Genomic DNA, 26,316 nt, shown 5'->3' with positions numbered 1-26,316 from the left:
CAGCCAGAAAGGCCATAACAGAATGTTGGATACAGACACTGAAGCTGTTCACATCAATGATAGAAAATATAAAACTTATGGAACGCATGACCTGAAACCTGCGGGTCCAAGAGGTTAGAAAGAGACATTGGAAGAAAAAAATCACTCCTGATGATCCAGATCCTGGACCAGCAGTCTGGTCCCTGAAGATCCAGATCCTGGACCAGCAGTGTGGTCCCTGAAGATCCAGATCCTGGACCAGCAGTGTGGTCCCTGAAGATCCAGATCCTGGACCAGCAGTCTGGTCCCTTAAGATCCAGATCCTGGACCAGCAGTGTGGTCCCTGAAGATCCAGATCCTGGACCAGCAGTGTGGTCCCTGAAGATCCAGATCCTGGACCAGCAGTGTGGTCCTTGAAGACTCACTGCCTCCTGATCCTGCATCAGCAGCGTCCTCTAACAGAACCAAGGCTGCCGTTTTTATTGACAGGTTCCATCATTGTGATTGACAGGCTCCATCATTGTGATTGACAGGTTCCATGGTTGTGATTGACAGCTTCCCACCTTCATATGTTTCTGTGGTTGATTGTGAGATTGTTGCAGTTCCACTCTTGTGTAACTTATCTGGTGATGTGGGGACTATCGGGTCCTTCACGTGTCGTGAACTTATTGTTGACGTCACGTTTCCTCATATTTTGCCCTTCACTGCATCACCAGTGAGCGTCGCCAAGGGACAAGACCTCAGAAAAGTGCACACACCAGCCTTGGTGTGTGCGTGAAAGACCTCAACTTTCTACGTTCAAATCTATTTTTGTATATCCGACCGTGAGCATAGAAAGTGGCCTACCCATGCTTTTTGTGCACCGCACGTTTTCTACATGAGGCCCCAGCTCACTGATGTGGCTGACGTGGAGATGATGCTGTGCCATCCTGAAAAGGTTGCAATACAAGGTGGGACACGTTCCTCAGTATCTGAGCAGTTTCCTCCTCTGGAGAGGTCGGCTCTGCCAGATATCTCTTCACCTCTACGTGGCATCTGTGCTGGTGCTCTGGGATCTCTGGGTTGCACCTGAAACAAACAAAGACATGACAACCGGCCAGCTTTATTATAAATTAATGCTAAACTGACGTTATTACTAACCGACTTGGCTGCCCAGAAGGTCCCACAGGTGGTCATGATCCACTGTGATAAGATAGTGGACTTTCTTCAAACCTCAACGGACAGTCCAACTGATCTCTCGGTTTTTCGGATGTGTGAACTGAAGTGACCGACGCCAATCAATTAGAACACTAGTTAACTGTCCGGCTGATCATGATCCTCCCCCAGTTTAATTACCTCTGGAGTCTCTCACGGCGGCAACAGCACATCTCAGGTGAGGCTCAATCTGATGAGTCGCCATGGCAACGGACACACCCACCGCTCAAAGTCCACAAAGATAACGATAGAGACAAAATCTGTCCGTCAGGAGGGAGAACTCACTGATCAAGCAGGCAATAATCAGAAATACTTTTGTCCAGAATGAACCGTCCAACTGAAGCAGAGAGATGAAGAACATGAACAGAATCATCAGTTTTATGCTTTATGGTCTGTTTCTGTGCTCCTCGGTTTTCTCTAATGATGGTGAGTAAGCTGTTAACTCCGATATTTTTTAAAGGACTAACATATAAAAACGTCTAACATCCAACAATTGTCAGTTTGGATATAAAATGCGGGTAAATATCAGTTAAATCCATAAATGTGTCTACGGTGCAAGTAAGTTGAAACTTTAGTGACGGGATTCTTCAACCGTCGACAGCAGGAGGAAGAAGCTTCTCTGGACCTGAATCAAAGTCCAAAATAACCTACATAAACGACGATGTTGGTTGGTTATTTTAAACAATTTAGCAAAAACATGGGCATAAAAATCACCAATACAAATTACAAAAAAACGTAGTACTAACAAAAATAATACTAAAATGTCACTTTTTATGTATTTAAGTATTTTTATCAGTGTTTTTTTTGTATAAATGTCTTTATTGAGGGCATTAAAAAAAATAAATAAGATTTACAATATCAATATAATTATCAATATTTTCCCCCCTTTTTTTACTTTTCATAACATTAATTAAACCAAAATAAATAAATAATAATAATAATTAAAAAAAAGAAAAAAGAAAAAGTAAATAAAAATAAAAAACAACAGCACACCCTCTCCCCTTCCCCCCCTCATATGGTCAATAGATTACATCAGTGTTTTTATCAGTGTTTTGATCAGAAGTCCTTCATGTTGTTTTACTGATGTAGTGTTTGGTTTTCACCACAAGGTGGCGGTGAAGACGTCAACATGGAGCTTGTTTGTCACGAGGTTTGAATGTAGATTTGTTTCCATTTGGTCGGAAATCATTATAGTCATTATACCTTTACTGGAAAAATACAAATCCTGCTCATCGCTTATTTATTTATTGGCAAGTCCAAATTGAAAAAAATGGGATGGGATAGAAAATGAAAAGTAATAATAATAATAATAATAATTATAACTGTCATGATAAACAATTACAGTAAAGTTACGTTAACAGATAAAATTGTGGTTATTTCCCTTCAGAATTAATAATTAACTCTAACTGCCAGACTGCTGTCAAAGTCCTCTTCAGAAAACTTATGAGAGCAAATTGTTGTGTTAATAGTTAAAATATGGAAGGGTTAAGTCTTTAAAGTCGAAGGAGCTCGGCTCTTAAAGGTTTTATATGGAAGGAGAAAATGTTTATTATGATTTAAAGGAAACCACTGAAGGGAAGATTGTCGATGAAATATGAAGTCTTCTGCTGATCATCACAACTCTGGCTGCAGTCATTTACATCAGCTGGAGGCTGTTAAAAGTTATTTTAGGACAAACATTTAATAAGAACTGGAGTGGTCCAACCTTCAAATAACAAATGTGTTTTTCTGTTTCTGTATTTTTAAACGTGTCTTCAGTCACCAGAGACGTCTGAACTCACCGGCCTGAAGAGAAGGATCTTAACAGAAATCAGTGATATTTTATGTTGATTTCATGTTTGGTAGTCAGGACGATGTACTCGGACGTTCTGTTGTTGTTTGAATGTTTTGATCTCTTCATCTATGTCGGTTATGATGCTGTTTTAAGTTCTGGATCACATTTGTTCCTGTCTGGCTTGTTTTTACGTTACACATCTGGACATTCAGAATTAACAGTGAAAACGTTTCACAATGAAGTCGAGTTTGTTCAGACTGGAAATATATTCTCACTGGCTGATGGATAAAGGATTTCTCTCAGGGATGGATGGAAACAAAAGTATAAATAAAAACAGAATAATTATGACCGGTCATTTTTATTCTATCAGTTTTTTATATGCAGATATTTAATGAAGACATAACACAACTGCATCTTCCTCAAAGTGGCTGAGTTTCCTGTTAATGTCTTCTTCTGAGTCTTCCTCTGATGTTTCTGCAGATACAGAGGTCTCCTGTCAGGTCAGCAAGACTTGTATCTTACCCTGCAGTTTCACAGCTCATGTTGACGTTGTCATCCACTGGATTGAAGAGACTCAATTCAATTCAATTCAATTTTCAATTCAATTTTATTTATATAGCGTCTAATACAACAGATGTTGTCTCTAGACGCTTTCCAGAGATCCAGAACATGAACATAAACATAAACATAAACATAAACATAAACATAAACCCCCGAGCAATTATTATATAAACAATGGCAGGTAAAAACTCCCTTAGTGGGAGAAAAGCCTTAAGCCAAACAGTGGCAAGGAAAAACTCCCCTTTAGGAGGGAAGAAACCTTGAGCAGGACCAGGCTCATAAGGGGGGACCCTCCTGCCGAAGGCCAGACTGGTGGGTCAGGGACGGCAACAGCACAGCAGGCAGGTGGAAGCAGCAGCGGGATGACCAGAGGTGGGGGGGGGGGGCGTCAGCAGCACACAACAGTCATGTGGAAGCAGCAGCGGGATGACCAGAGGGGGGGGGGGGGGCATCAGCAGCACACAACAGTCATGTGGAAGCAGCAGCGGGATGACCAGAGGGGGGGGGGGGTGCAGGCAGGCGGAAGCAGCAACAGCAGACATCCACGTAGGCAGGTGGAAGAAGCAATGGGATGACCAGAGGGGGGGGAGGGCCGGGAACACAGGCCAGAACGCAGCTCCTGAGGCTCCGGCCTGCAAACATACACAAAAGAGAAAAAAGGGGGGCCGGCACAAGAAACTACAGGAACAATGGACAAAAATGATAGCTATGAGATATTTATAATAAATAAAAATGGTAATGGAGAAGAGAGGCAGGGAAAAGGAGAGGAGAAGAAGGGTGAGAGGCACCGCCCAGCGGATCATGTCGGTGCCCCCCTGCAGCATAAGCCTATAGCAGCATATCTACCGCGAAGCTATATTTGAGACTAACTATTATAGTTTTGTTCTATAGCTGCGACAATGACTACTGACTCTAACACACTAAAGTTTACACTACCTAGAGATTTACCAACACCAGCTAGAGGTTTACTTAACACTAACTATAAGCTTTACTAAACAGAAAGGTTTTAAGTTTAGTTTTAAAGGTGGAGGTGGTGTCAGCCTCCTTAACCCAGATTGGAAGTTGGTTCCAAAGTAATGGTGCCTGACAGCAGAACGCCCGCCCTCCAAATCTACATTTAGATACTCTAGACTCCACCAGAGTCCCGGGTTCTAGAGACTCCACCAGAGTCCCGGGTTCTAGAGACTCCACCAGAGTCCCGGGTTCTAGAGACTCCACCAGAGTCCCGGGTTCTAGAGACTCCACCAGAGTCCCGGGTTCTAGAGACTCCACCAGAGTCCCGGGTTCACTCCTACTATCACAAACAAGACCAACTAGGAGAGCAGCACCAGAGGTTCAGAGGAAGAACATCTCTGTTTAAGGACCAGATCTCCAGAGGAAACGCTTCCCTGCTGCTGAGAGAAGTGAAGGTTCAGGACCAGGGCAGATATCTGTGTAACGTCAGCACCATCACTGGAAATAAGGAGAACTTCATCCACCTGAATGTGAACGGTATGTGGAGAATAAAAACCTCAGCAGATTCAGATGTTTGAATCCGTTGTTCATGTTGGTTTTTTGTAATAAACAGAATAGAACAGATATTTACTGTTGCAGGAACAATAAAACACAGTTTAGCAGTTCTTCCTTATTAGCATATTGTAACGGAACATCATTAACTCACTGAGTTTATCTCAGACATAAAATAGCTTATACAAAGTAAAAATAGCTGCTAAAGTGGTTGTTAATCTCGTAACGCAGTACCTCAATTTCCAGTTGTATATTCTTGACACGTCTGTGACTGACATTTACTTCCTTTGTTTGTAAAGTAGGATGGTCTTATAAAATATAAATTAAATTAAAAAACCACATCAATCAAACATATGTACACTATATACAAGACGGAAACAATATTTACAGAAATGAAGATATTGCATTGTAAGTTGAGCCTAGGGAGAGGATAAGTTGAGCCACAGGGGGGTAAATTGTGCCACTGATTATGTTGAAGTAAAACTTAACATTTTCACCTCATTTAATGCCATATCAAAGCAAGACAAATTCAACACCAAATGACTCCTTAAATGTTTTATTGTTAACAGTGAAGAAAAAAATGAACTTCAAGGCTACTACTCAACATCCCCCTTGTCAATGCTGCACGGGAATATGAACGTCTTCTCCCTTCTGGCTCTTCCCCCAAGTTTTTGCGGTTTTGGGAGTTTCATGAGCACATCACCTCTAGGGATGAGTCCTTCATCATTCTCTTTGAATGGGAAGTTGGGCTTTTCATTCACAGAACCATCACAACTTTGCCTCAGAATCTTTGCACTGATGTCAGTGCCCTCAACGTTCTCCACCATTCCAATGTAATTATAGGATTTTTTTTTTACCTGCAAAGTTCACAATGACGAAGTCACCAGCAGACAGATTCTTGTCACTATCATCATCGGAGCCACTGTAGACAGTTTTTTTCTTGGTTTTGATTTGTTTCGACCCTTTCAGTCTTTTTCTTCTGCTTTTCAGTCTTTTTATTTGCTCTGTCATTGTGTGCCTTCTCCAGCTCCAGGGTTTCTGGAGTGTCGGTCAAGATTTTTGTTTTCACTTTCTTCCTTTTTATTCTAGGTTTAGTTGGTGTGCCTTTAGGGAAGGGAAGTATGTCTTCTGGGGACACATACCCCAAATGGGCAGGAGAACCAGTAGCATCACTTGTGGACGAGTGTTCAGGACTGATGATTCTGTTCAATGGTTCAGATAAAGTAGCAGGTGGCATCTCTAGGTCTGGAACTGCTGAGCAATCAGGACTCATGGCATGAGTTGATTTTACAGGCAGGTCAGCTCTGTTTGCTCCTCGGGATTTGGCCTGTCTGTGTCCATGGATGGGGCATAATCTTCATCTGGAAAGGTATCCCTGTTAAATATGCCTGTTGTTCTAAATCCTGAGATGATGTTCCTCGGTGTCATTGCTGACATGAATGCTTCCTTCACAAGTCCTGGAATGTCATATATTGTTGCGGTTTTACCAGGGTTTGTATGCATCCAACCATCCATGGCTCTATTGTAGTAGGTCTTCAGTGGTCCATAGACTGTTTTGTCTAAGGGTTGCAAGCGATGGGAGGTGTGAGGTGGCAGAGTGAGCATGACAACACCATTTTCCTTTGCAGTTTTCACAGCCTTCAGTGAAATGTGAGATTCATGATTATCAAGAATCAGCAGAAGAAGGTGATCAATAGAGCAGTTTGTGTGACGTATGAAGTGCTCCAGAAAGATGACAAAGGCTTCTTCACGGGGAAAGATGAACATGGGTGGGGCTGCATTTCCAGTGGCATTTACTGCACAGGCCACAGTGACAAGCTCCCCTCTTTCAGCAGATGTTACAGAACCCACTTGCTTCTTCCCCATTTATGTTACAATTTGCTTTGGTGTCTGCACTGTTGTAACACCAGTTTCATCCATGTTATAGATCATGTGAAGGTTCTTGTGTGCTGTGATCTGTGGAGACTCGGGCTCAAATCACTGACATCAAAAACACAGAAACTGTCATTTGAATGATTGTGTTTTTCTGTTGCAGACCGGACCGGAGTTATTGTAGGAGTGGTGGTGGGTTTGCTGCTGCTGCTGGTCTTGGTTTCTGGAGTCGTTGGTTACAAATACAGGGAAATGAGGAGGAGGAATAAAAGAGATAAAGGTAAAGATATCGTTTCATGATTTGTGTGTGTACATACAAAGAATGCAGGAGGTTGAATATTTGCTGATATCTGATATACTGGTACTTTGAATTAAGTTTTTCCAGACTGTTGATACTAGTACTGATATATGCAGCTACACTTCTGCTGTGATACTTGATACTGACGTTAAATCTAACATAGTAGAATTGAGATGCTCTCACCATGTCAGCTGTATTTGTTTTTAATCTTAAAGAGCACAAATAGTCTTCATTACCAGTAATTAATTCCAAGTTAGTGGGCTTCCTCTGATTCACACACTATTGCAATAACTTATTGAAAGTGATCATTTCAAAAACCTGGAGTCCATCTATGTTTTTACAGATTATAACTTGCAGGTAACGCCACGTCTGGAAACACCAACTGGGAATTGTTTTGTGAGGCTCAATGTATTTCACAGATCTGTAAAACCCAACATCTGTAACAGCTGTAAAAGGCTGGTTGTACAGAACAATTAGATGTTTGTTAGTGATGTCGTTAGGTTGGTCGCGCTCATACTTTCTTGCCTTTCAATCATTTTTCTCAGTTAAGCTTTTCTTTTCTCACCATAATATCTAAAACCATCTCTGTGTCCGAACCGTCTTCCTCAGGTGGTCTTTTTGTTTCTGTGGTTGCAATTCTGAAACGTGTCTAATCCGTGCCGTCAATCGACTGCAAGAAGACGTGACATCGTCAAGATCAATACATTTGGCATTGACTTAATCATACGGATTTCATATGGATTTATTTAATCATATGGATTTCTGTGGGTGTGAATATACAGTATATATATGAAATTTCTGCTCATGTTCAGTGTTTGAACACCATGACACCAAACAGCAGTCAACACTTTTAACCCTTTAAACATTCAGACTGACTGATTAAAGATTGAACACACTTCTGATGTTAATTACAGGACACACTTTAGTTTAATACGTCGCAACAGTCACATTATTATTAATTGTTCGGGTCACTTTCATTAGTGTTTTTATTGTTATTATTGATATTTTCAGAGAAGGTTCTGGTTGACTTGGGCATGGAGGAGCAGGACTCAACAGAAGGGGTTAAACAGAGACTGATCTCAGCTATGAAGAACCGCGGAGAAGTTCGGTGAGTCCCGATGTGATCAATAACACAATCAGTCTGTTTAGATTAACAGTTTAGTTCCTTTAATATGTTTTTTTGTCGTCAAAATGAGAACTTTTGTATTCAGTGGGTGTTTGTTTATTCTGGATCAGCTCATGTCAACTCAACCAGATGTTCATATTTCAAATACTAGTGTAGTAAAAGCCCTAAAGTCACGTGAGGCGTGTGTGTGTGTGTGTGTGTGTGTGTGTGTGTGTGTGTGTGTGTGTGTGTGTGTGTGTGTGTGTGTGTGTGTGTGTAATGTATGTATGTATGTATGTGTATATATACTGTATTTATATATATATATATATATATATATATATATATATATATATATATATATATATATATATATATATATATGTGTGTGTGTGTGTGTGTGTAGAAATATATATATTAGAGCTGTCAAACAATAAACATTTTTTATCGCGATTAATCGCACATTTATTCACAAGTTTTTTTGCTTTTTTAATGTTCTTCATACTGTTACCAACATGAAAAGGGGCAAATATGCTGCTTTATGCCAATGTTTATTCAACTTTCCACAAAAAAAGCTTTTGACCTGAATGTAACATTCCTTCATAAATACAAACACAATGTAGTCCCAACTTTACACTCGTAAAGACTAACTTAAGCCTTATGCAGCTCAAAGTAAAACAATGAACCAATTTCATTACAAACATTGTACAAGAAGTGCATTGGTCAGTTACATTTTCCATGTAATTATGTCTAACCTCATATGGAGGAAATAAAAGGCTAAAAAATTATCCCCTTCTCCTAAGTGGGATCAAAACAGGGTGAGACTAAAAATAAATTGGGGGGGGATCGGCAGGGGGGGGGGGTCGGTGGGGGGGAGTCGGCAGGGGGGGGGGGGGGGTGGGGGGGCGGGGTCGGGGGCGCTCTCTGCATCGGTCGTGTGTTTGGCTGCTAATGGTATTTGAGACTCAACGTACTTCCATGGTAATTCATTTCAAATCGACATGCAAATAACTTCAGTCTTGTCCAGAGAACCATCTGCACCTTTTTGAAGTGGAATTTTCCATTCAAAAGTTCCATTTCATTCTCCATCTTTCCTCGCTTTTCAAAAAAGTTCACGCAGTAATCCACCATACTTTTCCTCAAGCCACGGGTGCTGCTGACCACCAGAAATTATATAATGTGCGTTTTTGTTTTTTTTATCCTGCGCGTTAATCATGCGTTAAGAACATTGTACATGTGCAGCCCTCTAACATCTTTACTGCACTTTACAAATATTTCATTCTTCATCTGAATATTCCTGGATACCGTCATGTGAAAAAGTGGGTTCCCCTCTTTAATCTTGTATTTACACAAAATGTAATAAAATAACCTTATATTATTGGATAAATAAAACATCAAGTGAACAAGAAAAAATAATGTATTTCATCTGGGTATTTATTGATTGAAGATCAATAATCATCAGTCATTAATGACATTTTCATCAGCAGGTGAACAGACAGAAACATAAATGCAGATGTTTTGGTCATTTACTGGTCTGGATCATTCAGGTGTGTGTTAAACTAATGCCAAGAAGATAAGACATCAGCAATAGTAATAGAGAAGCCATTATCGTTGAACATAAATCTGGAGAGAGTTATAAAATCCTTTTCAAATAACATAATTAGAATTTAGCGGACTACAGTGAGGAAAATTATTTATAGAGACCTGAACACAATATACAAAAACAACAACAAAAAAACAAATATAAGGGTCAATAAAGCAGTGAATATATTTTAAAAGATCCTTTAGCTGAATACCTGAGGAAGGTTCAGCTCCACACTTGTTCATTTTCATTCAATATTGAAAGTTAAAGTTGTTTTTTCCTGAATCAGATGTTTTTATTGTGACTGGGGATCAGATGACTGAATGTAACGCCATGTTCCTCCATCTGCAGATGAGACGTGTCTGTTTTGTCATCAGTTTGTTTATAACATATTTTATTAGAACTGACATCATATTTTCTCTCATCACAGGTTTGTTGATTGTAAACTCTCAAAGACTCACTATAAAGTCATTGCGTCCGCTCTGAAGTCTAAAACCTCCTGTCTGACAGAACTGGACCTGAGTCAGAGCCGCCTGCAGGATTCAGGAGTGAAGATTCTGTCTGGTGGACTGAAGAGTCCAAACTGTAGACTGGAGACTCTCAGGTCAGTTCATGGAGAAGTTTCTACATTCATCCAGCTGTAATCCTCCAAAGATGGAAGAAAATAATTGTTGTTACATCTTTGTTACATCTAACTCTTCTCGGGTTGTAAACAGGAAGAGAAACCAGTTTAGATCAGACATGAAGATGAATCAGCTCAAATGTGATTTTCTAACAGACTTTTCTGGGCTTGTGTGAGATCTTCCATCAGTAGTTTCAACAGCTGGAACAGCTGGATCAGCTGGATCAGCTAGAACAGCTGGAACAGCTGAAACAGCTGGATCAGCTGGATCAGCTGAAACAGCTGGATCAGCTGGATCAGCTGGAACAGCTGGATCAGCTGGATCAGCTAGAACAGCTGGATCAGCTGGAACAGCTGGAACAGAAACAGCTGAATCAGCTGGATCAGCTAGAACAGCTGGATCAGCTGGAACAGCTGGAACAGAAACAGCTGAATCAGCTGGATCAGCTAGAACAGCTGGATCAGCTGGAACAGGATCAGCTGGATCAGCTGGAACAGGATCAACTGGAACAGCTGGATCAGCTGGATCAGCTGGAACAGGAACAGCTGGATCAGCTGGATCAGCTGGATCAGCTGGAACAGAAACAGCTGAATCAGCTGGATCAGCTGGATCAGCTGGATCAGGAACAGCTGGATCAGCTGGATCAGCTGGATCAGGAACAGCTGGATCAGCTGGAACAGCTGGATCAGCTGGATCAGCTGGATCAGCTGGATCAGCTGGAACAGAAACAGCTGAATCAGCTGGGTCACCTGGAACAGCTGGATCAGGAACAGCTGGATCAGCTGGAACAGCTGGATCAGCTGGATCAGCTGGATCAGCTGGAACAGCTGGATCAGCTGGATCAGCTGGATCAGCTGGATCAGCTCCCCTCCCTTCCTGAAACTCCAGAGAACTTCATCCAGAGGTTGAAGCTGCTGTATGTGACCTTTACATGTCAGCTTCATGACGGCTCACCTGCTCCCTGATCACACGTATTTTTGCTCCTTCCTGCTGTGTTTTCTTCCCCTGAGTTTCAGACAGGGAGGTGATGAAAACCAACACTTGGAGCTCAGTGTCTTCAGTCATTAATCACCAACATGTTTGACCAGATAAAACCTGCTTTAGTAAATCACTGACTCTGGATGGAAAACGGCAGTGAGCTGCGTGTTGAGACGATATCAATGAAATGTTGGTGTTTAAACTATAAAACTGAACCAGAATATCCTGTTGATCTGATGACATTTAACTGATGAACACATTGATCTGTCATTGATTATTAATCAGAAGCTTTTGACCAGAACCAGTCAGAACGTTTACATGCAAAAGAACAGAGAGTCGAATTGTCTTAATCCGACCAATATCGAATTTTTAAATGTATACACCATAGCGGAGCTGTAAACGAACCGAACCGCAGCTCTTGAGATCGAGCTTTTGGTGCCAGATAAAGCGTCCTAGTCCGAGTTATTTCAGCATGTATACACAACCCAGGCTTAGCCGAGCTACTGACTGACCCGAGGCTCTCCCTTCAGGAAGTGACGAGCTGCAGGAATAATAACAGTCAACAGTATACTCAGATTTCTCTGAAACTCCAGTTTAATCTTTAGCTAGATTGTTGCCAACAGCTGGATTCAGATGTGCATGTAACCGAACTGACTGTTGGGTCAACGACTCTGAGCCGGCCTCAGCTGAGGGTTCATGTTCAACTGCTCAAGAGTGAAGAGGGAAAGCTGCTTAACACAGGAAGTTTACGAGCAACATCAACTCCAGGAGTTCTGATTCTAGTTCAGCTTTGGTCAGTCCAGCTCCTGAAAGTCTGGCCGTGTTGAACTGGCTCCTTAGTCCACTCCTCTGATCGATGGTTCAGGTGTGTTTATCGTCTCAACTTCCTGCTGCTTCATCATCATTCAGTCACTTTCATTTGGACACAAACCTACTGTGATCCAAGTATCAGTCCGTTCTGTTAGAACATTCACACGGTCCTGACTGTCGGACAGAACCAGACAGGTCCAGAACCAGGACCAGAACCAGGACCAGACAGGTCCGAAAGAAGCTGCTGAGGTCAGACGAGGACGGAGACGTTCAGACGAGGACGGAGACGTTCAGACGAGGATGGAGACGTTCAGACGAGGACGGAGACGTTGAGACGAGGACGGAGACATTCAGACGAGGACGGAGACGTTCAGACGAGGATGGAGACGTTCAGACAAGGACAGAGACGTTCAGACGAGGACGGAGACATTCAGACGAGGACGTTCAGATGAGGACAGAGATGCTCAGACGAGGACATTCAGATGAGGACGGAGACGTTCAGACGAGGACGGAGATGTTCAGACGAGGACGGAGACGTTCAGACGAGGACAGAGACGTTCAGACGAGGACGGAGACATTCAGACGAGGACGGAGACGTTCAGACGAGGACGGAGACATTCAGACGAGGACGGAGACGTTCAGACGAGTACGGAGACGTTCAGTCGAGGACAAAGAAGAGGACGTGGTTCAAGGACAACATGCCTTCATGAACTTTCATCTCTTTTCAGATTCAGATTCAGACTTTTTATTGTCATTATACAGGGCACCACGAAAGTAAAGGCAGGAGGTTTCTAGAACTTTATGAAGTTCACTGGATTTTCAGGAAGGATGGGACAATTTTCATAAACTGCTGACAAAGCATTAAAATCGATCAACATAAGTTATTGATGACAAAGCAGACGGAATATGAGATGATGAATAAATGAGGGAACATCCAGTCAGCGGCTGGTAAATGAACCTAAATGTTGTAACGTCTGTCAGAAACCACATGTCTTCATGTCAGCTGGACTGATGTAAAAAACAACCATACCATAGAATTTTATTTTCTTGTTTCTTTATTCAGATTAGGGAGCTGCAGGTTGTCAGAGATCAGCTGTTCTTCTCTGGTCTCAGCTCTGAAGTCCAACCCCTCCCATCTGAAACATCTGGACCTGGGCTGGAACTACCTGGAGGATTCAGGAGTGAAAATTCTGAGTGGATTTCTGGAGAGTCCAGACTGCAGATTGGAGACTCTGAGGTCAGTTCACTGATTCAAACAAATACCAGTGAAGATCAACTTGAGAACAAAGTTAGTTCCCTTGAAGAAAAATAATGTCCAATTACAATTTAATGTGTTTATTCTCCATTCAGACTGGAGGGCTGTTGTTTGTCAGAGATCAGCTGTTCTTCTCTGGTCTCAGCTCTGAAGTTCAACCCCTCCCATCTGAAACATCTGGACCTGAGTGGGAACAGGAACCTGCAGGATTCAGGAGTGAAACATCTGTGTGGATTTCTGGAGAGTCCAGACTGCAGACTGGAGACTCTGAGGTCAGACATGTTTTAGTTGTGTGTTCAGATGAATCTGATGTGAAAGTTGTGTTGACACTAACCTGCAGACATCAGGCTGATCTTCTACTGATCCACACTGACCATCTGACTGCTCTGAGTTCTTCTTCACTAGTTTCCTTGTTCAGTTTGCAGAGCTGCGGTCTGTCAGAGATCAGCTGTTCTTCTCTGGTCTCAGCTCTGAAGACCAACCCCTCCCATCTGACACATCTGGACCTGAGATTCAACTACAAGCTACAATATTCAGATGTGAAGCAGCTGTCTGATCTGGTGGAGAATCCAGACTACAAGCTGCAGACTCTCAGGTCAGTTTCCTGACTGGGGCTTTTGTTGCAGAGTTTGTTCACCTCAAACAGAGAAGACACCATCAATTCAGATGAAGGTATTTCAGGTGTTAAGTGTCCGAAGCTCTTTGTTCTAAGCCTTGTTGGAACCACACACACATCACCATCATACAAGTTTGGTTTTTTTTAGTTTAGTTTAGTTTATTTGTTCGCACATATTAAAACAATACAAAAAAAAAATAATGACAATACAATAATTAGTGCAGTGCAGGTGAGAAAAAAAAGAGATGTCACTTCTGAGGTAAATCTTTTTAAATGTGCCACATTGTGTTTTTTCTGACTCTTAATGTTTAAAAACTGAGTGATATATTCATCTTTTAAAATGATCTTGCTGCATTTTAAGTGGCACATGACTGAAAATAGTCAGTCGTTTTTCAGAGCACTCAAAACAAAACATTTTAGTCGTCACTGTTATGTCAAAGCTAAGTGAAGCATTGATGGGAAAGCATGGAGTAGGGCAAATGAATGAAAATGGCGAGATGTTTGCAGAGACCTGTTTAAACAATAATCTAGTAATTGAAGGTAGTGTATTCCCCCACAGAACAATCCACAAAACAACCTGGGTGTCACTAGACCATGTCACAGAAAATCAAATTGATCACATCTGTATCAGCAAAATGTTCAGAAGAGCCATGGAAGATGTTAGGACAAGAAGAGGGGCAGAGCAGCCTCAAATCACCATCTCCTGGTAGGGAAATTCAAGTTAAGATTGAAAAGATATCAAAGGTCTAAAAGTCAAAGAGCAAAATACAACACTGAATTTCTCAGCAATGCTCAAGTGACAGAGCAGTTCAAGGATGCCCTCTCAAAGAAAAACATAGAGCTACAGTTAGGAATGAAGGAAGGAATAACAATAGATGAGGAGTGGGATCACTTAAAAGCTGCTTGGAGCTCAACTTGTGACGAGGTCTTGGGGAAAAGATCCCAAAAACACAAGGAATGGATAATACCAGAAACCCTCAAAATAATTCCTCAGAGGAGAGAGCTGAGGAAAAGTGAACAATAGGGCTTGGTCGTCTTGACGTCATCACCTGGTGGAGCCCCCATGTTGGAAGCTACCTGAGCAGGGGACTCATTTAAAATGGACTGCGTAGGAGTCATACTAAAATTGCACGTACACCCAAAAGCCGAAAATGCCCGGGGCAAAAAAAAATCCGGATCAATAAAACCATGTGCACGCAATCTTGCACGCAATGTTCGCTTTATGAATCACAGTCCAGTTGGCTGTGCAGCTGAATCCGCCTCATATCCCGCCCTCTACACGCCCACTTTTTACCATAAATGCATATGGATGAGCCTACTGAGCATGCGCAGTGGCTTCCTGCAGCCTGTTTGGCGTCAGAATGAATGAGAGGGTGTCCCACCGTGACACTGACTTTCACGGAGACTTAGATCTAGATGTTGTAGATGATATGGAGGACAGGAAAACCACATTATTTGGTGGTCACAGTAAAAGTTAGAATAAGTATATAAATAGTATACAATAAAGTAAAGCGATTGAATGGCAGCACGCCATTGCTGCCCGTTAGTGCCACAACGCAATTTCCACTGGGGACAGGGGGGATATGCCCCCCCACCCCCACACACACACTTTTCAAAATCATGTATTTGTCCCCCCCCACTTTTTACAGTTTAAAAACTAACGGTAGGCTCAGCCTGTGATTGCAAACCATCCAGACTCTCTGTGCGAAGGCGGGCGATGCGAAGACGGGACGGGACCCGCTCCCCCTCCTCCCTCCTGTCTCTCCTCAGAGCTGCTCAGGCTGATTTGTGGTTCCGCGTCACACCAACGCAGAGCCTACAGCATAGGGTACACGGCGACACGCACCCTACGCCGGACCCTACGGCGTAGGCTCTGCGTTGGTGTGACGCAGAACCATAATTCAGGTTTAAAAGTAAAAAACATGCGCGCACGTACCCGTGCATGACAGGCAGACACACACGGGGAGAAGAGACTATTTCTACAGACTATTTTATTTTTTTTTAAATTTTATCCTTATGAACGCAATTGTTATCAGAACACTTTCTATTTTCCTCTTTGGCGTGGAGTAGTGGGCTCAGAGCGGCAGCCATACCACCCCCCCCGCCCTCCCCGCCGCCTGCTCCGTTATCAGCACTATTTTATTATAAGTCTGATATATGTTGTGATATGTGATGACATTATTAAGAGTTTGACATGAATCTGACTTCATTTCACCACTGTGTATGGGACTGTGGACTTGAGAAAAGAAAGAAAGAAAAAAAAAGAGGTGGGGGGGGTGTAGGTGGAATGGGGTTGCAGCAATGCAAGACCGGGTCATGCTATTGGTTTAGATGTGGTGTTGAAGGATTGATTTTAGTTTTTAGTCATTGAACTGTGGGAATGGGGGAAAAAAAAGAAAAAAAACAACAAAAAAAAAACAATACAAAACTATATTAACTAAAGGAGAGGTAGTAGTAATAACAGTATGACAGCGCAACATGATGACAGCGGATACGTCAAACATGGTCACAAGTTTGTCTGTGTAGCAACCATTTTTTCAGGTTAACTTTAAATGTAGCATATGTGTCACATTCTCTTATGGTAGTTGGTAGACTGTTCTACCCACGGTTGAGAGTACTGCCTGTTCACATGATGTGCGTCTGTGTGGGATCATGCAGTCACCTCTTACAGTTGCCCTCGTGGCATGGTGGGCATTCACGTTTTGCGTGACATAGGCAGACATAGGAGGTGGTGCTAGGCCCTTCAGTATTTTTTATATGGCACGGGCATATTTAAAATCAGTGAAGTTGTTGAAGTTGAGCAAACCATATTTTCTAAGTATATGACAATGATGATATGTTACCGTGTTTTTGTCAAGTATTTTTATTGCTCTTTTGTATAGTAATTCTACTTGGTTGAGTGTCGTTTTAGTAGTGAAAGACCAGTTGGTGAATCCATACTCGATGTGTGACATGACCATTGCGTGCATGAACACTCTGGCTGCCTCGGTAGTGAGAGATGGTCTTATAGTTTTGAAATTGGCAAGGTGGAATTTGATTATTTTTGAGATCCTGTTGACGTGATTCTGGAAAGAGAGGGTGGAGTCCAATGTGACTCCCAAGTATTTGAATTCATTCACAAGTTTTAGTTCCTCTCCTCCTAGGAAGACGCCAGAGTGATATGGATTCTTTGTTTTTTTTGAAAAGTACATGCAGACGTTTTTTTTTAGTTTAAGAGAAGACATGATTTCTTCAGCCACTCATTGATATGGGTCAGTTCTGTTGTGAGTACACGGGCGGCTTCTTGAACAGTTTTGGCAGAAGTATAAATTACTGCGTCGTCTGCGTACATTTGAATATGAGTGTTCTTGCACACATCAGGCATGTCGTTAATATACAGTGAGAACAGGATAGGCCCGAGTATTGACCCCTGAGGAACCCCTACTGTACATGGCAGTTGAAGGGATCTGGCACCTTCGATGGCTACACAATGTTTCCTGTCAGCTAGATATGATTTGGTCCACCTGATTGCCTGTTCTGAAAAATTAAAAGAAGACAGTTTGTTTAGCAGTACTGTGTGATCAACAGTGTCAAATGCCTTTTTCAAATCTAGGAACACTGCACATGCTGTTTTGTCGAGAGAGTGCTTGGTCTTTTCTCAAAAAAAACGCTGGTGGAAGGGCCCGGTCGGAGCCCAGCGACGCTAGCTCCCCAGCTAACGTCGCAGGCGGTTGCAGCCTGACGGCCGCTGGTGGAGTGTCCGGGTCGGAGCCCAGCGACGCTAGCTCCCCAGCTAGCGTCGCAGCCGGTTGTAGCCTGGTGGTAGTCGGCGGAGGGTCCCGGTTGGGGCCCATCGACGCTAGCTCCCCAGCTAGCGTCACGGGTTTGAGGTATACGGGCTCGGGGCTCGTGGGATTCTGTGTTGCTTCAGCCGCTGATTCAAAAACGCGAGGACCAGGGAACGGGTTTATGTCCCCTGATAGAAGCAGGCAAATGTGTACAAAGCAGAGAGCGTGGGCATCATCCCACTTGCCGCTGTTGCTGGGGTGGCAGAGCAGACGCCATGGGCGCTTCAGTAGGTCGTCTGCAGCTGCCTGACCGAAGCATGGGTGTTTGTTTATCTGGTGGTTTTCCAGTATGTAGAAGTAGAAGTTTACCATTCTTTCCCCGACAGTTGGAGTGTCCCATGTGTGTTCTTGTCTTAAGGTGGTTGTCCAGAGCATAAAAAAGGCCAACAAACACTGCGCTGTGATAGACGAGAGGGATTTAGAGAGAGCTGACGACGCCGCCGCCGCCACTGCCGCCATCTTGGGAGTGGGCGTTTCTTTAACCAGCATAACTACTGTATAAACTCTCAGACTGTCACCAGAACCAGTATGGACACTAGTCCCTTATCTGAGGTCCAGTAGAACCAGTATGGACACTAATCCCTTATCTGAGGTCCAGTAGAACCAGTATGGACACTAATCTCTTATCTGAGGTCCAGTAGAACCAGTATGGACACTAATCCCTTATCTGAGGTCCAGTAGAACCAGTATGGACACTAATCCCTTATCTGAGGTCCAGTAGAACCAGGATGGACACTAATCCCTTATCTGAGGTGCAGTAGAACCAGTATGGAAACTAATCCCTTATCTGAGGTCCAGTAGAACCAGTATGGACACTAGTCCCGTATCTGAGGTCCAGTAGAACCAGTATGGACACTTCACACTTCACTACACTGCTACTACACTGCTGTTTGTTTACACTCACGAGGCTGCCAACATGGCCGCCGCGTCCCAAATGCACCTTGGTGACCAAGCCCTATTCAAGAACCAGAGCAGAAAAAGCCTCTGCACAAAAGGAGTACAATAGGTGCAAGCAGAACATCAGGAGGTCGCAGATAGAGAGGCTAGCCAAGGAGGCAGAACTTGCAGCGGCTCAAAAGAACATGAAGGAACTGTATAACATCACAAGGAAGCTGCCTGGGACATACCAACATAGCAACAAACCAATAGCAGACAAGAACGGCCAACTGCTTTCAATCCCGGAAGAACAGCTCGAAAGATGGGTAGAAAACTTCAAAGAGATTCTGAACAGGCCACCACCAGCAGAACAGCCAGATATCCCCAAGGCCAGGATACCACTTAGAATCAAGTGTTACACACCAACAAAAGCTGAAATAAAAGCTGCCACTAAGCAACAGAAAACCGTCAATTTTGCAGATGACATAGCTCTCCTTTCACATACACATACACAGATACAAGAGAAAACGGACAGACTCTCACGAACTGCAATAAAACTCGATCACCCGCCCAAATATTTCAAAAATACAGATAATCATGGTCCGTGCCAAAACCGACAACCCTATCCTTATGAACAACACTGCTCTAGAGGAAGTACAATCTTTCACCTACCTAGGTAGTGTTGTGGACATCACCGGAAGAACAGATGCTGACATCAAAAGCAGAAACAACAAGGCTAGAGTGGAGTTCAACATGTTCAGGAAAATCTGTAGCTCAAATAACATCTCCTTAAACACCGAAATCCGCATCTTCAACTCCAGTGTGAAACGGGTGTTGCTGTATGGAGCCGAGACCTGGAGAACAACAACACTCACAACGCACAAGTTACAGACATTTATAAACACCTGCCTTAGGAGAATCCTCCACATCTGGTGGAGGGACAAAGTAAGCAATGTGGACCTGTGGAAAAGAACAAGACAGGATCCCATTGGCCTACAAATCCAGAAGAGAAAGTGGAACTGGATTGGTCACGCCCTCAGAAAACCGGCCACAAACACCACCAGACAAGCGTTAAAGTGGAACCCCCAAGGAAACAGGAAACGAGGCCCCAGGAACAGCTGGAGAAGAAGCACCGAGGCAGAAAGGGTAGAGAGCGGCCTCAACTGGGGAGATCGCAAAGAACAGCTAAAAGCCGAGAGAAATGGAGGACATTTGTCAATTGTCAATATTGTAAAGTAAAAAGATTGATTAAATCAACATTGACGTCATCCAACAGCTCTCAGTCAGCAGGTCGTTAGTTCAGAACTCATGAGTGAAAAGCTTCTGGCAGCAGTTATGTATGTTCTGCAGTTGGACCGCCATCACTTTCTGGATCTGATTCAGGTTCCATAAACATCCAGCAAACTGATCCAGAGAATTGACCCAGTCAGTACATTTACATGCAAAAGAAGAGAAAGTCGAATTGTTGTCTTAATCCGACCTATATCGGATTTTTAATTGTATACATCTTAGCCGGGCTGTAGTCGAACTGAACTGCAGCTCTTGAGATCGAGCTTTTAGTGCCAGATAATCCGTCTTAATTCGAGTTATTTCGGCATGTATACACAACCCACGCTTAGCCGAGCTACTGACTGACGCGGGGCTCCCCCTTCAGGAAGTGACGAGCTGCAGGAATAATAACAGCCAGGCATCACAACAACACGGTAACAGAAGAAGAGGGAGACATTGCTGCATCTTACCAGCAACATGATCAGGTTTCAGTAACTATGAAATTTACAGAGCTGCAGCATCACTAGTCTCCACTTATTTTGATGTTGTCCTCCTTCACGCTTGTTTACTAATTGTACCGGAAGAACGCCAACGGGAAAGTCTATGTGGTGCCACCTAGTGTCCCGGAGTCAAACACATCTCACTCAATAATTTATTGTCTTCTCGCGCATATATGCTCAGATTTCTTTAAAAGTTTAATACTTAGCTAGATTGTTGCCAACAGCTTGATATAGATGTGCATGTAACCGCGATAAATAACTGCAGAGTGGGATCGTAGGTGGGTCTGGCAGTGGAAGATTCAGCGTTCAATTCAATTTCATTTATATAGCATCTACTACAACGCAAGTTGTCTGTAGGCTCTTTCCAGAGCCCTGAGAAATTATTACATAAACACTAGGTAAACTCCTCTAGTGGGAAAAAAAACTTAAATCAAGCAGTGGCAAGAAAAAACTCTGTGTTGTTCTGGGATTTTTACTCACCGTTCTTGTGATCATTTTTACCCCACGGGGGGAGATCTTGGAGCCCCAGATGGAGGGAGATTATCAGTGGTCTTGTATGTCTTCCATTTTCTAATAATTGCTCCCACAGTTAATTTCTTCACTCCAAGCTGCTACCTATTGCAGATCCAGTCTTCCCAGCCTGGTGCAGGTCTACAATTCTGTTTCTCACGTCCTTTGACAGCTCTTTGGTCTTGGCCATAGTGGAGTTTGGAGTGTGACTGTTTGAGGTTGTGGACAGGTGTCTTTTATACTGGTAACCAGTTAAAACAGGTGTCTTTTATACTGATAACCAGTTAGAACAGGTGTATATTATACTGGTAACCAGTTCAAACTCAAGCGTACTCTTAAATTAAACTTACCTGCTGTATTCTACTGCCCTTATTTTTAACAGCTTGTGCTTTTTATTATTTTACTTCTTTTCTTATTCTTACCTATTTGTTATTATGTCTTGCCGCTTTTAATGTCAATGTAAAGCACTTTGAATTACCTTGTGTTGAATTGTGCTATATAAATAAATTTATAAATACATTTCTTTTATACCGGTGACCAGTTAAAACGGGTGTATTTTATACTGGTAACCAGTTAAAACGGGTGTATTTTATACTGGTAACCATTTAAAACAAGTGCCATTAATACAGATAATGGGTGAGGAAAGAGGAGCCTCTTAAAGAAGAAGTTACAGGTCTGTGAAAGCTGGAAATCTTGCTTGTTTGGAGGTGACCAAATTCTTATTTTACTGAGGAATTTACCAATTAATTCAGTAAAAATCCTACAATGTGATTTCCTGGATTATTTTCCCCCATTTTGTCTCTCATAGTTGAAGTGTACCTATGATGAAAATTACAGCCCTCTCTTGTCTTTTTAAGAGGCAGAACTGGCACAATTGGTGGCTGACTAAATACGTTTTGCCCCACTGTAAATGTGTATGTGCAAAGTGAAAACAAGGCTTTACCTGAACTGCACCAAGAGTGGAGGAGGGAGGGCACAACCACGCCACCCAAGTGACCAGAAGACGACAAGGAAGAAGTCCGAACCCAGGCCACCAGCAGGCCCACTCGCCATCAGGCGGCCGAGGGAATGCCCGGGTGGAGCCTGTTTGACCACAGGAGACAGCCAGGAAACCCACGGTGATGGACCAGCACCCAGCCGAGCACCAGCCACCTGGCATGGGCCGATCGCGGGGGCAAGAGGTCCACGCCCTCCAGGCCCACAACCCCCACTCGGCGAGAGGCCAGCCTTCCAGAAGAGACAGGGCCACCCCGACAGCTGAGGAGTATTGTTAACAATCATTATAAAAAGGCCAAAACATTTGTAAATATTGAATTTGATGAAAGCAACATAACCAGTCAAAGTCCAGTCCTGTGTTCCCAACATACAGGATCTACATGGTCTACATGGTCCACCAATAGTAATCAGAGTACTCACAACTATTTTATAGTACTTTGTTACCACATTCCTGATAGTAAACATAGTACTCTGTTCTCTGTCATTGAAAATTATAATTTAATCAAATAGATGATTAGGTATCTCACTCAGTCCTGCGTTTAATGTGGAAGCATCAAGAATCCTGAGAGATGTGTTTCTGAACTGTGGAGTTTCTGATGGAACATGAGGGAAGAACATAAAACATTCCAGGCAGAAAGAACCGAGCCGGGATTTGAACCACGAACCTTCTTACTGTGATGATCCAGTGTTCACCACCCACACAACTGAGAAAACGCTCATCTAGATTTTATCTGTGTTTTATTCTTTCTTCAGGTCAGAGCGCTACACTTTGTCAGAGATCAGCTGTTCTTCTCTGGTCTCAGCTCTGGAGTCCGACCCCTCCCATCTGAAACTTCTGGACCTGAGTGATAACAAGCTGCTGGATTCAGATGTGAAGCAGCTGTGTGGTTTTCTGGAGAGTCCAGACTGCAGACTGGAGACTCTGAGGTTTGTTCTCTGACTGAATTTGGAAATTGGACTGAAGTTGTGACTTCTGCAGCCACAAACACCTGACCTGCCCTGAACCATCTTGGTCTCATCATTAGAAACTAGTTCAATGTCTGCAAGCTGCTTTTCTATCATTTGAGCACAAGTGTATAGAGGTGTACAAAATTCCCTAAACAAAGAAGAGAATGTTTGTTGAGTGCAGAGATCATGCAGCATCGTCTACAAATATCTTCATCTGTCATTTGTTCTGGAATCAAAATATATTGTATCTGATTCCAAACACTAAGATTCTAAGGTTTGTACTGACTGAGATATTGAAACACGTGTTACAATTACAAGTTGTTTATCTGCTTGTTTAACTCTTGAATCTAGTTTTACCATATTTTCCACACTATAAGGTGCACTTAAAATCCCAAACATTTCTCAAAAGCCCTAGCCCTATAATAACCAGGTGCACCTTATGTATGAATGTTGTTGTGCTTACTGACCTTGAACCAGTTTTATGTGGTACAGTGCACTCAAAAATCTGTCAAAATGTTTTGGTGCGACTTTTGGTAAATGTTGGTAGTAAGACGCTCACCTCCGCCACTTTTTTTTTTTGCGGATTCGTGGAAGACGAATGATTTAAAATGTGACAGTATTTTTCTGTATTAGTTACAACTGAACGATATTCTGAGTTACTGTGGAATTAAAGTTAAAGTTGAAGTGAAGTTGAAGTTCAACTTACCAGAATGTTTGGTTTCGCTTTGTATATGTTTTATCATGCGCCTTATAACCCGGTGTACCTAATGGTCTGCAAAATTTGGTACTACATGAAATATTAGACATCAGGGGCCTCATTTATAAAAGAGTGCGTAGGATCCACACTAAAAGTGCACGTGCACTCAAAAGCTGAAAATGGCGTGCGCAAAAAAAAAATCTGGATTTATAAAACCGTGTGCATGCACACTTGCACGCAATGTTCACTTTATAAATCACATTCCAGCTGGAAGGTTGCGCCGTTGAATTCACCTCATATTCCACCCTCTACACGCCCACTTTCTACCATAAATGGGCAATGCAAAGCACCTGGCGACTGTATTTGCATATAAATGAACCTGCTGATCAACAGTGTTTTACACTCAAAAATCATGGCAGGCAAGACCAGGAAGCGAAATTTCCTGGAGACTGAGATGGAGATGTTGTGGATGAAGTGGAGGCCAGGAAAACAACATTATTTGGTGGTCACAGTAATGGCATCACTAACAAAAATAAAGTGAGTGAGTTGCCTGCCAGAATCTGATTTCTGGCCGCGGGAGCGCGCACAGCAGCCCGTTGAGCAATAGCGCTGAAACGCCAGATTTTCAGTGTATGAAGCTCAAGAATGAGATCAAGTCATATTTAGGCAGAAACAACCTTTCATTAACTGTATTTGGCCTTCAATCAATTTTTGGCAGGTAAAAATACCCATTTTCAGGGGAGAAATAAGATTCTGGCAGGCAATCACTTTTTGGCACAACACCGGCACGGTGTGTCCTGCACCGCGGACACGCTGGGCCGGTACACTTCCACATAGATAAATGCAAGTAGGATGATTTGACAGATGAAAATACCCCGTCAGATCACGCTTCCACATAGACCACGCTTCCACATAGACATCAACATTTATCTATGTGGAAGCGTGATCTGACAGGGTATTTTCATCTGTCCAATCATCCTACCTGCCAATATCTATGTGGAAGCGTGATTTGACAGGTTTTTTTCTTCCGCCGAAGCGTCGTGCACATAGATCTATGTGGAAGCACATTCTGACTTCCTGCAGTTAAATCGTCTATTTGCATGAAAAAGCCTTTGAAAAAGAAGAAACTGAGATAAAAGAAACGGGGATTGTACGGTAGTGTTTTCTGCTGAGATAGAACAACTCGGCAGAACACCGGCTTGGGTGTACATGGATCTATGAGTCTGATATGTGATGACATTAAAAGTATGACATGAATCTGGCTTCATTTAACCACCTCACCGCCTGCATCGCAAGATCCCCATATCTTCAAAATGTTCGTGCGCGAGGGTCAGGGTTGGTGTAGAGATACAGTACTCACATTTTTCGTTTTTTGTTTTTTTTTTAATCCCAACCTTTGCGTAGAAGATGGCATCTCATCTTTCAAACCCTGTTTTCTGTGCAAGTAAGCTTTATAAATTAGGCCCCAGTTCTTTATGTTTTTGTGTATCTGACATTCAAACAAATGCTTCATTTTCTCTTTATACAAATGAATGAGTCAACATTTGTCCCAGAATTCCTCCTGGCAAGTTTCTTTGTGTGGAAACTTGAATCGTTTGGCTGCACAACATGAGTTTGTATGGATGGATCAACTGGTGGAGCTGCAGAGTTGAACAGCTGAAATCACTACATCTTTATTGGAGCAGCAGCATGATGTCATGAATATTGATGAAGATCTTTTTCACTGGTTCTGTTGGACTATTTTAACCTGCATCCTGGAGGTTCAGCTCACATCTTTTATTCTTTATTCAGATTGAGGAGGTGCAGTTTGTCAAAGATCAGCTGTTCTTCTCTGGTCTCAGCTCTGAAGTCCAACCCCTCCCATCTGAAACATCTGGACCTGAGTTACAACAAGAACCTGCAGGATTCAGGAGTGAAACATCTGAGTGGATTTCTGGAGAGTCCAGACTGCAGACTGGAGACTCTGGGGTCAGACATGTTTTAGTTGTGTGTTCAGATGAATATGATGTGAAAGTTGTGTTGACACTAACCTGCAGACATCAGGCTGATCTTCTACTGATCCACACTGACCATCTGACTGCTCTGAGTTCTTCTTCTCTGCTTTAGTTTCATCTTAAACTTCCTCTTCTGATTCATTACATAAAACTAAACATGTGAATGTGTCAGACAGGAACAAATGAAGAACCAGAGATGTGTCTGAACCTGGAATAAAACATCTGAACAAACATGAATTAACTTTACAGCTAATACGTTCAGAAATGTCCTCCAGATGTTAATAAACTGAGAGAGTCTGACAGACAATACTGGAAAGACTGAATGTGTAGTCGTCCAATATATGAGTTATAGAGATCATTTACTAAATAACTTCTTACTATGGCTTAAATCAGTCAAACTAACGTTGGTTTCCTTTTACTACCATTACATTTCATTTTAACAAATACAAGTTTACCAAATATAAAACTCTAAATGTGGAAAAACATATTTTTCTATGTTTTTAATATTATTCCTCAATATGTCTGTTAAGACCATTTCATCCAGGT

General features: G+C 42.6%; 1 protein-coding gene across 1 annotated transcript in view; it reads left to right on the top strand.

Moving 5' to 3' along the window:
• The first annotated feature begins 4,749 nt into the window (after nt 1-4,749).
• LOC133418305 (ribonuclease inhibitor-like) overlaps nt 4,750-26,316 on the top strand; it is a 49,165-nt gene continuing 27,598 nt past the window's right edge. The window contains exons 1-9 of the mRNA XM_061706879.1: nt 4,750-4,999; nt 7,050-7,166; nt 8,196-8,292; nt 10,302-10,475; nt 13,346-13,519; nt 13,633-13,809; nt 13,956-14,132; nt 22,885-23,058; nt 25,568-25,744. Coding sequence (XP_061562863.1) covers nt 7,139-7,166; nt 8,196-8,292; nt 10,302-10,475; nt 13,346-13,519; nt 13,633-13,809; nt 13,956-14,132; nt 22,885-23,058; nt 25,568-25,744 — 1,178 coding nt within the window. The 5' untranslated portion in view covers nt 4,750-4,999; nt 7,050-7,138. The remainder of the gene's footprint in view (nt 5,000-7,049; nt 7,167-8,195; nt 8,293-10,301; nt 10,476-13,345; nt 13,520-13,632; nt 13,810-13,955; nt 14,133-22,884; nt 23,059-25,567; nt 25,745-26,316) is intronic.

Source organism: Cololabis saira, chromosome 18, assembly GCF_033807715.1.
Source record: "Cololabis saira isolate AMF1-May2022 chromosome 18, fColSai1.1, whole genome shotgun sequence".
Taxonomy (NCBI): domain Eukaryota; kingdom Metazoa; phylum Chordata; class Actinopteri; order Beloniformes; family Belonidae; genus Cololabis; species Cololabis saira.
Note: the sequence above shows the minus strand (reverse complement) of the source record. Positions and strands in the feature narration are given on the sequence as shown.